This window comes from Canis lupus, chromosome 19 (genome assembly GCF_003254725.2).
Source record: "Canis lupus dingo isolate Sandy chromosome 19, ASM325472v2, whole genome shotgun sequence".
NCBI classification, from domain to species: Eukaryota; Metazoa; Chordata; class Mammalia; order Carnivora; family Canidae; genus Canis; species Canis lupus.
In genome coordinates, this window is record NC_064261.1 from 23749878 (window position 1) to 23762340 (window position 12463).

At 44.4% G+C, this 12463-nt stretch overlaps 1 protein-coding gene across 5 annotated transcripts in view; it reads left to right on the forward strand.

Annotated features, from left to right (window-relative positions):
• WDR33 (WD repeat domain 33) overlaps nt 1-11498 on the forward strand; it is a 123160-nt gene extending 111662 nt beyond the window's left edge. For 4 of the 5 annotated variants that reach the window (XM_035702157.2, XM_035702158.2, XM_035702156.2 and 1 more), the window contains 5 exons: nt 2577-3015; nt 7239-7402; nt 7516-7608; nt 8944-9159; nt 10869-11498. In XM_035702157.2, the coding sequence (XP_035558050.1) occupies nt 2577-3015; nt 7239-7402; nt 7516-7608; nt 8944-9159; nt 10869-11098 (1142 nt within the window). In that variant the 3' untranslated portion in view covers nt 11099-11498. Of the gene's footprint in view, nt 1-778; nt 888-2576; nt 3016-7238; nt 7403-7515; nt 7609-8943; nt 9160-10868 lie in introns of those variants that run through there. The other variant, XM_035702159.2, reaches the window with a different exon arrangement.
• The last annotated feature ends 965 nt before the right edge of the window (nt 11499-12463 follow it).

The following is a 12463-nucleotide window of genomic DNA, read 5'->3' on the forward strand; positions in this document are numbered from 1 at the left end:
CACATGATTTGATAAGAAGAAAGCAATGCAGTGATGTATCAGGTTCTTGATATTCTGGAAAGCAGAGATGAGAATTGTCAGTATTTAGATGTGAGACTGTTTGGAAGCCGAGTTAATCCCAGGAGTTGAAAGTGCAGAGGTAGCCCCCTGTCATACTGAGGTGTTCTGCTGTCATAGGGGAAGGGATGGAGCAGGAGTGAGCAGGTGATAGGCTGCTGGCCAGAGTCAGTGAGAGCAGGACTGAGTAGTGTGGAAAGAGGGAAGGTCGGAGACAGAGATGTTCAAGTCAGTGCACTGTCACAGGGAGGACACAAGCCAGAGAACTAGGGGTATCGTGGAGGTTGCACTTCAAACTTCACTCCTTTTTAATTTTTTATCAGCTGAGCCCACAGCTCTCTGTGGCACATGTTACATTTTTTGCCCTCGTTTTATCAGATGAAGAAAAGTCCTCATTAGTATTTTGCAGCCCTAGGACTTTGGGAGAAGCAGGACATCCTAGGAAAGGGAGCAATAAAGGAATTAGGAGAATCTTTATTATAGTCTCATTGCATGGAAGTGGTGGCCCACAGGGAAAAAGAAATCAAGAACCCATCTTTGGAATTTGGGGACCCTAAGAAGAGTCTGTTACCCACAAGGTACAGCTATCAACAAACTGAGAGCCTGCCTCTCTTCCTCTCCCCTACCTTGTGTCTGTCTCCACCTATTTCCCTCTCCTCCTTGCTCTTCCCCTTTTCTCTTTACCCCTCTCTCTCTCTTCCTCCTCTCTTTCTCCTCCCAGGGACCAAAGGGAGAAGGGAGAGCCGAGAAAGTGGCCCTGCCATCCCCTACTGGATTAACCAACGCCGCCGCCCCATCACCGGTGGCCACATCCCTTCTAATTTGTAGTGGTGGGTTTCTTTCCTTGGAGGAGCCAGGGTACTTTTAAACAGATAGAGGTAATGGGAGGATTATTATTCATAGGTAAGTCCAAATGGAATGTGTTCAGCTTCCTCAGATCAAAGTTTGCTGTGTCTGAGATCACACCAAGTTCAAGCTACATAAAGTCAGAGAAGAAGCTATCAGGAACCCACTAAGAAGTGAGGGGCCCTCTTTACCAGAAGAAAAGGGACCTGGGATATTTGCAAACTGACTGAACAAAGCTTAGAAGGTGCTTTCCTCAACATGGAGAGGACTGGTTTAATGAGGGGAAGGACCAGGAGGCAGAAGGCATAGGAAGAGCTTAAGAGAAGAGAGAACTCTCCTAATGGTGTCTTTTTATACTGACATTTCCAACTTTTTTTTTATATACATTGAATGGGATTCAAATGGCCCAAAGACAGGAACTGAAAGGGAAGAGGAAGGGCATGGGGAGGGAAAGAATCCTGGCTGGCTGTGACTTGACGGGAGGAAGTTTGTCTTTACTGCCAGGGAGAAGGAGGGAAAGGCATGAGTGGGACAGGTAGAGGAAGTTCATCTTAAAATTGTAGTTGTTTAGAGCAAGAGGGTCCCTCTGCTACCTACTTTTAAAAAAATGCTTGATTTGGATTGTATGTTGACACAAAATAGGTACACATTTCCCGTAGATACTATGCCAATGGCGGTATAGTAACAGGAGAACAAATCACTTCAAGGTTAAGAAGTAAGCTAAATTAACCATCGCAAGTTTAATTGGCCTGTTTCTGTTTTTATTCTGGACTTTGAATATATTTACATACATATGTTAAAATATTTTCAAAAAATCTTTAGTGGGTTTCTAAACACTGTGTGCAAAGAATGGTGATAATTATTATAGGTGAGGGATATACATCATTCATTCATGCAAAGGGGCAGAAAATATGTTCATATGATTCCAAAACTGAAGTACAAACAAGGCTGTTTGGTGACCAGGCAGTTATTAGAGAGGCCCGTGGTTCCATGTGCCTTAGAGAGGATTTTGTTAAGAATTGAAGTGTGCTTTGTTACAGACCCAAGCTGTCCATGTCTCTGATGGGTTTGAATAAAGTATTCCTGGTCTTAAAAAAAAAAAAGAAAGTGTGAGTTAACTAATCAAGTTAAATGAACTAGAGGCTAAAGGGGCCACATCAGGGATGGCGGCGATGTAGCTGCAGTGCCCTGTGATGGGCTTTGCAGTCCTTTTCAGATGCAGAGGTGAATTCCCTGTGCTTGGCTTTCTTGCCTGGCAGCGTGAATTTTCTCTGTCGTCTCCTTCCTGGGTGTGGTGGAGCAGGCCTAATGAAGTCACTGAGTCACTGAGAGAATGGGGATAGGGAAGGGATGCTCATTCTTATGCCTGTGAGACTGTCGCATGTTTTCTGAATTAATCCTCATAGCAGTGAATAATCTCAAATGAGATTAGCAATTTGCCCCAGGTGGAGGTGCTTAGCTAGTGAGTGATAAGGTTGAAATCTGCACCCCCAAACCTGTGTTCTTCCATTAGATGATGCACTAGGGATTTGTTTCCTAAGTATTTTATAAACTAAGGACGAAAAACATTCTAAATACAAGAATGCATTCTGAGACTTTAAGATGCAGAAAATCAGACCTGTGATGGCAGGATTCCTAGAAGACAAGGTAAAAATCAGCTTTGTTTCCTTTAGGTGACTCGCGCGGCCCTCCAAACCATCACATGGGCCCCATGTCAGAGAGGCGGCATGAGCAGAGCAGCGGTCCTGAGCATGGGCCTGAGAGGGGGCCTTTCCGGGGCAGCCAGGACTGCAGGGGTCCCCCTGATAGGCGTGGCCCTCACCCCGACTTCCCTGATGACTTCAGCAGACCAGATGACTTCCACCCGGACAAGCGCTTTGGCCACCGATTACGTGAATTTGAGGGGCGAGGAGGACCTTTACCACAAGAAGAGAAGTGGAGGCGTGGGGGCCCTGGGCCTCCGTTTCCACCTGATCACAGGGAATTCAACGACGGGGATGGCCGAGGAGCAGCCCGGGGCCCTCCAGGGGCTTGGGAAGGCCGCAGACCTGGAGATGAACGATTCCCCCGAGATCCTGAGGACCCACGTTTTCGAGGGCGCAGAGAAGAAAGGTGGGACAGATGCTCTGTGGGTCTAGTTCTTCCCTGGACCTGTTTACCTGTTCTACAAAAGTCTCTTTCCTCTTTTGCTTAGGCAGAGGGTGCTATATTACTAGTTCTACCATTCTCTAGGTGTTGCATTTAGACTTTAAGCAAGTTATTATGCATTTTTACCTTTTTGTGCTTCTTTTTTATCTTTACAATTTAGAAATCTTTTTATTTTTGCTTATTTTTTGGTCCTTTTAAAAGAGATGTGAGGATCAGTATGGTATGAAGTTTCTGGGACCTGATTAGAAGTTGCCAGATTCTCTTGGTTAGAATGATGTAATACGACACATATCTAGATTGAGAATAAAAGAGTTGTGAGATAGTTTTTGTGTAATTGCCTAAAGATCTTAACAGTCAAATCAAATGGAAAATTATTGCTGTTCAGCTAGGTCAAGGTCAGGCTCGAATACTCACCTTGCTGGGTGTAGAAAAGGCATTGAAGAAATAAGAAAAAACAAGCATTAGCGAATCTCAGAGGAAACTGAGAATCATCAGTGTTGGTGATGATTATTTCTGTGTGCCAGTGAATTGTGAGACCTGTGTTCTTGTCAGTAGTTCACAGAGGAGGAGCAATGCTGAGGATCAGAGCAGTTGACTCTCGGACAGGAGGAGGTTTCAGAGCGGTTTCAGGCCTGGCTGGCTGACTGCAGTGCCTGTGCTGTGTGGCACTCGTGCCGTCACCACCACAGCTTTTCCTGTCACATTTCTCTCGACTGTCGCCAGTGGGGGATTGAGTCCAGGGTCGGCATTCCCCCCATCCTCATGGGATGTGTTAGAAAAGAATGGCTGATAATGTAGCCCAGGGCAGTGAAATCAAGGGGTTCTGGAAAGCAGCTTTCAGAAGGGAGTTTTTAAAAAAAATTTAAGGGCTCCTAGTTTTCTTAAGGGCCTCTCTCAATGGGATCCAAGGATTCACTCTTTGAAATGGCTTTATATTAGCCTGCAAGAGCTTCATTTCCATTGGCTTTCGCATCAGTGTAACTTCCATCAGTTTCTTGAACCTTTCAATCTTGTGCAGTTTCAGATTTTACTATGCCTCAGTTTTATTGTATTTCATTTGTCAGTGACAGACTCACAGTCCAGACTCTTGTGCTGTTGACAGCTTTCTGTTGTTCTTCAGATATGCCAAACATGCTCCTGCTCCTGTTGTGCTTGCTGTTTTCTCTGCCCAGAACACAGTCTCCCAGACATTTATGGCTCACTCCAGTTAGATCCCTCCTCCTGTTAGCCCAGTTCCTTGAGCCTGCTTCCTATTTCTTCATAGCACTTGGCACTGCTTGACTTTAAAGTGATGTGTTTATTTCCTTGTTACCTGTATCTGCCAGGCATATGACAGCTTCACCAGGGCAGGGGCTTTGTTTCTTTACCTCTTTATCCCCAGGACCCAGAGCAACAGTGGGGAGACAGTGTAGGTGCTCAGTAACTGGTGAATAGATGAGTCTGTTAGATGGAAAGAGATATTTGAGAAGGGCCAGTTCATCGAGATGTACTAGGCATTTTGGGCTGCCGTAACAAGATACCATGGACCAGGAAGCTTAAACAACATGAATATTTTCTCAAAGTTCTGGAGGCTTGAAGTCATGGCTCATGGTCCAGCAGGGCGGGTTTTTGGTGAGACTTGGCTTGTAGACAGCTAGCCTGCCCACCTTCTCCCTGTGTCCTGGTGTGGTGGAAAGTCTCTTTTTATCAGGGTACTAATCCCATCACAAGGTTCCCCCTCACCTTCATGACCTCCTCTTTTTTTTTTTTTTTAAGATTTTATTTATTTATTTGAGAGAGAGTGAGTATATGCATGCACACACAATAAGGGCAGAAGGAGAGGGAGAAGCAGGCTCCTGATGCGGGACTTGATCCCAAGACTCTGTTATCATGACCTGAGCCAAAGGCAGATGCTCAGCTGACCGAGGCACCCAGGTGCCCCATGGCCTACTCCAACCTTAATTATTCCTCAAAGGCCTAACTCCATATACTATCCGACTGGGGATTAGGGCTTCAACATACGAGTTTAGTGGGGGACCCAGGCATTTTAGTCTCTAATAGGAGCCACTTTCTAATGAGGGCACATTAGATTGTCTCTGTCCTTTCATAACTAGGGCGGTCATGTAATGGATGCCTTGACAAAGGAGTCCTGTTGGTGTTTGCGGGGATTCACCCCAAATCTGCCCCAGGGACACAGCGCCCTCTGCTGTACTCTTCCTGCGCTGCTCCTCTCCTTTCAGCCAATTCCACCCTTACCTTAGGTGGTTATTTCAGCCAGTGTCCTGGGCACACACTCCTTGCTTCTAGGAGCATGAGTCATCTAGGTACCTCAGGACCAAGAAAGTTATTAAGATGACAGCTGGAGTGGTGGAGTGGGAAAGGGAAAGCTCTTTTTACAATAAAATACCGAGTAATCAATTAGGAGGAGGGCGAGGGATAGAATTAGGAAGTCACTTGTTTTATAAGCAGTCAGTGTCCTAACTGATTCAGGCCAGGACCATCAGTGGATACTAAAACCACTGGTTGTAAGATTTTGGGGAAATAGGATATTCTCACTGTGCCAAAATATCACCCACAGATTACTTAATTGCAAATGAAAGAAAGTGTACCTTTGCAACAGTGGGATTTGGTCACTATACCACTTTTACATCATAAACAGGGTGATCAGCTGGCATCTGTGAGAAGGTATAAACAGTTTTGCCAGAAAGGTTAACCTGAGTCCAATCATCAGGAAATTCATCAGATAAATTCAGATTGTGGTCTATAAAATACCTGGGTGGACCCTTCAAAAACATTGGGGTCATGAAAGAGAAAACAGACCACAGAGACGTGGCCACTAAGAACAGTATGTGATCAGGATTGAAATCTATATTTAAAAACAACTGTAAAGGATATTTTGAGGACAATTAGAGAAATTTTGAATTGGATTATATTAAATAATATCACATTATTTGAGTGATGATAATAATAATAGTGTTAGGTAGGATAAAATCCTTGCTCTTAGAAGAAACATACTGGGGAATTATGGATCAGGTTCATGTTGGTAGCTGATTTTGAAATGGTGGTTCAGAAAGTGGATTTATTAAATAGATGGAGAAAGATGATAAGCACATGGAGTAGTATCTTAAGAACTGATTAAACAAAAAGAACTAGGTGAAGGACGCATAGATGTTTATTGTGCTGTTCTTTCAACTTTGCTCTAAGTTTGAAATGTTGCAAAGTGAAACTCTTTTTGGAATAAAAGGTAACTGAATGGAAACTTAAGAAAAAGTGGAAGGCCCAGCCACTTATGCAGACTGGCTCCAGGTCCTTGCTCCTCTGATAGTTTCTTTGATCCCAAGGCCTTTCTCTCTGTGCTGATGCTCCTTTCCTGCTTGGAGGCCCCTTTGCTGCTTCCCCACAGGCATCCTTCAGTTCGGGTGCTCCCTCCTCTAATGGCCAACTCAGCCTCCAGTCCAGAATCCTGATAGACAGTGAATTTGTCCACCAGCCAGGGCTCCAGGCTGCCAGTGAGGAGCTTCCCCATAAACCACATGCCTGCCTGTACAGCAGTCAGCTGTGGAGTGGGGATATGGGTGAAGTTCATGGCCAGCCTTGCATAGAGGCTATTGCCTGGACAGATGGGAGAGCAGGTGCTCCCAAATTGAGTCTGGTACAGTTGGCAGGGATGAATCTGTATTCTACTTTTTCTGATTATATAAGTAATAAATGTTCATTATAAAAATGTAAATGGTAATGAAAAATATTTGGGAGGTAGTGGTAAAGAGCCTGGGCTGGAGTCAAGACTGGCTGAATTCAAATCCCAACACTTACTGTGTGTCCTAAAATAAATGACTTCACCTCTCTGTGCCTCAGTGTACTCATGGGTAGAATGGAGTTAATGATGTGGTGGTGGTGAGGATAAAATGAAAAAATACATGTAAAGCACTAGGCATGATTATCAGCACTTAAAACTTATTCACTGCTGTTGTTATTCCTAAAAGCTTTAGGAGAAAATGACCACAACCCTACATTTTCCTTCCTGCCTGTTTTTGCCTGTAATAATGGGATTATAAAATGTATACTTAAAAAAATACATAATTTTATTTTTTCCTCCCATTTTACATTAATATCATGTCTTCTTATATCATTATCTTCTTTGAAACATGAACTCAGAGCTGTGAGGTATCCCATTAGATGGATATTTTGCTGTTTTTTCCCCCCAACAGCTTTAGGAGAGGAGTACCACCAAGACATGAGGGCCGTGCCCCTCCACGAGGAAGGGATGGCTTTCCTGGTCCTGAAGACTTTGGTCCAGAGGAGAATTTTGATCCTTCTGATGAAGCAGCCCGAGGAAGAGATCTCAGAGGTCGAGGTCGGGGTACTCCACGAGGTGTGTGCTGAGGACATTGGGTCTTGCAAGGACACAGTGGAGAGTTAAGTTGTTGGAGATATACCTGAAACAGTCTGTAAGTATAGTGTTATGTATGTTGTTCCCTTGTGTAGGAGGAAGGAAAGGTTTACTTCCCACTCCTGATGAGTTCCCTCGCTTTGAAGGAGGACGGAAACCAGATTCCTGGGATGGAAATAGAGAGCCAGGTAAGGAAGGACAGCCGCTGGGGCTTCTGGGGAGTTGAACCCAGCAACTCATGGAGTGTGGTCCAAGGACCTCTTAGCAGCATTGGGGGGTGGGGTGCACCAGGTCCTCTGTTTTCAGACATCTCCGTGGGACGCTGGATCTTCAGATCCTTCAGTCAGCAGCCGTTTATTGCAGTAGATTGAATACAGAAATAGCTGGGAGAGTCCCAGCTTTCTTTTGTTGAGCCAGACGTCAGAGGGATTTGCCTAAATAGAAAACAGTACCACTTTTTTAACTAAATTGTTTTGTTTTTGGAAAATATAGTTAAATGAATTAAAGTTTTCTCAGTTTTAATTGCTAATATGGCAAATATTATTAGATATGTCTCATAAGTTAAATCTCAATAATTTTTAAGAGTATAAAGACATCCTGGGGGATCCCTGGGTGGCTCAGCAGTTTGGCGCCTGCCTTTGGCCCAGGGCGCGATCCTGGAGTCTCAGGATCGAGTCCCGCATCGGGCTCCCAGCACGGAGCCTGCTTCTCCCTCTGCCTGTGTCTCTGCCTCTCTCTCTCTCTCTGTGTGTCTATGATTGATAGATAGATAGATAAATAAATAAATAAATAAACAAACAAACAAATAAATAAATAAGTCTTTAAAAAAAAAAAAAGACATCCTGATACTAAAAAGTCTGAGAACCACTTTTCCTGGACCTTACCTGTTTCTTATTTTAAGAGGTATGTTGATTTCTAATCTTGAACTTTTTCATTTGCTCATGATGTGACTTACACCTGGCCTTCAGTGGGTATTTACATGTTTCGTGCATAAATGAATATTGGTTCTCAAGTTGCTACTTATTCTTTTTATTTATTTTCATTATTATTTTTTAAGCTTTTATTAATATGAGAAAGAGCACAAGCAGGCGGAGAGGCAGAGGGAGAAGCAGACTCCCCGCTGAGCCTGCACTCAGCCCCACATGGAGCCCAATCCCAGGACCCTGAGACAATGACCTGAGCCAAAGTCACAAGCTTAACCGACTGAGACACCCAGGCACCTCTATTATTTTTTAAAAGATTTATTTTATTTATTTTAGAGAGAGTACAAGCAGGAGGGGCAGAGGGAGAGGGAGAATCCCAGTCTGCACTGAGTGCAGAACCCTGTGCTGGGCTCAGTCTCACAATGCTGAGCTCATGACCTGAGCCAAAAACCAAGAGTTGGATGCTCAACCAGTTGAGCCACCCAGGCGCCCCAAAGTGCTACTTGTTAGCAGGGTAATTTCCATCTGCTTTTGGTCACACTATACTTTAATATGAGATTGTCAGATTCTTAGCCTTGTACCTGTGTTTTGTTATTTCAGGGCCAGGTCATGAACATTTCCGTGATGCTCCTCGCCCTGATCATCCCCCTCATGATGGTCATTCCCCAGCTAGTAGAGAACGTTCCTCTTCTCTCCAGGGCATGGACATGGCATCCTTGCCACCACGAAAGCGTCCCTGGCATGATGGGCCAGGGACCTCAGAGCACAGAGAATTGGAAGCCCCAGGGGGTCCTTCTGAGGATCGAGGAGGCAAAGGTAAGTGGAGGCCAGTGATACAGTTCCAGGAGCTGTGGATGCCACAGTTCTGCCAAGAAGGCTATGGGGACCACAGGAGGCCTCATCGCCAGGACAGCCCCATCCCTGTGTTCCTGTTCCATCTGTTCCTGACAGGATACCTCGAGTTAGGCTGTGCAAAGGCACATGTTTCCAAGTATAGTTACAGCTTGTTTGGGTTTACAGCCAGTCAAACTCCGTACTCGGGTGATTGCAAGCTCAGCCTCTGCATAAGCCCCCTCCAGGTGCTTCCAAGAATCCCATTCCCCGATTCATTCAAGTGTTCCACTCCAGCTGTTTGTCAAGGTGCCCCAGAGCAGGGAAGAGACTCTAGCTCTCATTGGCAAACATGCTCTCCACCGCTGACTGCTCTTAGCCTCCTCCCAAGTGTCTCCAGTGGCAGGAAGAATTGTCTTCCCAGGTCCTATGTTTTATTTTATTGGGTCTGGAAGGAACTGCTAATGCCCAGAGTTGCAAAGACTTTGAGAAATATGGTCTGGAAGGGGTTGTTTTCAGGGGCATAGTAGATTATTTCTACAACTTGAAACTTTAGATCTTGATTTTTTTATTTAAAAAAAAAGTTATTTGAGAGAGAGACACCAAGAAAGTGAGCATGAGCAGTGGGTAGGGGCTGAGGAAGCAGATCCTCCACTGAGCAGGGAGCCCCACATGGGGCTCCATCCCAGGACCTAGAGATCACGACCTGAGCCGAAAGCAGACGCTCAATTGACTGAGCCACCCGGGTGCTCCTGGATCTTTATTTTAGAGGTAGCACTAACTTTTAGCCAGGAGCAGTAGCCACCATGTGGTCTCAGGTTAGGCTGGGCCATGGCCTGTGTGGTAGAGTTTGGAGGCTCCTAGGAAGCCAGCCTAGTTAACCTGTGTCATGTTTATAGTCTCTTATTTACCAAGTTTTGCTTTTTGTTTTTGATAGTGGTTTGGTTCTTCTCAAAGCAGAATCCTCAGAAATTACCTCATGTCACCAGATCTCCCTACCTTAGCACATTTTGTTGTTGGTCTGTATGGGCACTTAGGACACCTGCGTAAGGTCCCTAGCCAAGGCCACATGGCTGGTGTGGAAATGACATCCTAGCTGACATCTTCTCTGCCCAGGCACCTTCAGGTGGGCCTGGGCTGTGTGCTTTGTAGGAAAAGCAGACAACACTTTTCCTTTGGCTAGCTTTCCTAATCTCCTTGTTTTACCTAGATTCAAATTCCACTCAGAAAGTTAAGGTAAAATAAAATCGTCAGTCATCTTCTGATAGTGTATTATGGAAGATATGGCCAAATCCTGTCAGCTCATGAGAAAATAATTTTAGAAGTCAGAATTCTAATATACGGGGCACCTGGCTTTCTCTCGTGAATAAATAAAATCTTTAAAACAAAACAAAAAATATTTCATTTACTTATTCATGAGAGACACAGAGAGAGGCAGAGACATAGGCAGAGGGAGAAGCAGGCTCCATACAGGGAGCCTGATGTGGGACTCAGTCCTAGGACTCCAGGATCATGCCCTGGGCTGAAGGCAGGCACTGAACTGCTGAGCCTCCCAGGTGTCCCTTAATAATAAAAGAAAAAGACCCAGAGTGATCCATTGTCATCACTAAGAGTTTGTGCCGGGAGTTACTGATTAACAGTACCTGATAGAAAAAAGAAAAAGTAACCTGTGAAATCATTTTGATTCATTTCAGGCCGAGGGGGCCCAGGGCCTTCCCAGAGAGTGCCAAAATCCGGGCGTTCCAGTTCCTTGGATGGGGATCACCATGACGGCTACCACAGAGATGAACCTTTTGGGGGCCCTCCAGGCAGCGGTACTCCTTCCAGAGGGGGCCGGAGTGGCAGTAACTGGGGTAGAGGGAGTACCATGAACTCTGGCCCACCGAGGCGAGGAGCTTCAAGGGGTGGTGGGAGGGGTCGGTAGAAGCTGATGACTCTGAGGCCTCTCCGGACAGTATTTAAGAACTTCTTGTGGACTTACCAAGACAAAGGAAGCCCGCACCACATAGCCCTCAACTTCTGGGGAAGCTGAATCCCAGGAGTCCCTAATGAGGTCTTCAAGATGAAGAGACTGCTGCTGGCTGCCCAAAGTAGCTGGCCTTGTTCTGTCCTGTCCACCCTCACTGCCCTAACTCCCATTGTTTTGTGAAGATAAAAGCTGGAATCTTTTTTTTTTTTAAGTGTCACAAGACATGGAGCACCTCCACAAATTTAAGTTCATGTCCAATTGGAAATCTGTTTCTATATGTACAGTTTGTCAGAGAAAAAAACATTAAGTTTTTGTATGAATACAGAATGTGATTTATGCAAGAATTAACAGAAAACTAGTTGTGAAGTGCTTTCCTTAAGGAAACTCTTCGTTTCCATTGCATCCAGTCTGCTTGAGGGGTGTACAATTATTGCTTCTATTTGTAACAGCATGCTTGATGAGTACCTCTGAGCCATCGACATTAACTTTTGGTCTTAAATTCTCATTTACCCATTCTGTCACACTTATTTTTTGTACTAGAGTGACAGATACTTTATAACACAGTTTAAAGTAGATTCAAAGCCTTAGTTACCACCTGCTATGGCACGTAGAAAATTATACTCTGAAGAAGAAAATCTTCTGGCTGTCCAAGTAGGGGTTCTCCCTTGGGTGAATCTCCTGCTAATCACACCTTAGACTTAACTTCCTTGTTTCTGATGAGAGGAACCTGACTTCAACCAGAAATTAATCACATGTATCTGATTACATCATGTCAAAAATTGAGAATGGACCAAGTATCTCTTAAAACAATTCTGCAAAACTTTCTCGTACATCAGTGGTTAAGGCAGAGGATAGTTTTAGCTTAAATCCACAAGAGATTCCTTTAGTTTTATATACATGTATCATTTGGCCCAGTTGGGATTGGAAGCTAAATGTCCAATTTGATAACCCCGTATTTTCTCTAACCCCTTTGTTTTTATAAGAAAGCTTTAATCAAAGGATATTCCTGTGGCTACCTTAGTATCTTACTACTTTGCCAGCTTAAGTTTAGCACTGGAGACAAGTCTACCTGGTAAAGTTAGTGGTGCCGGAAATCTTACAGTTGCTTAAATAGGTGATACTGGCATAGCTGGGCAGCATATAAAAACGTCTTAATTGGTTCTTTCTCAATGAAAAACATGGTAAAAGCTAAGTCATTTCTGCAGAGTGAGAAAATGTCAACCATACGCTGTTTTTTAGGGTGTTAAAACAGAGTTTACAAGTGAATAATTTTCACTTTGTTTTGAAATTTAAAACATCAGCATGTCCGTATAAACACAT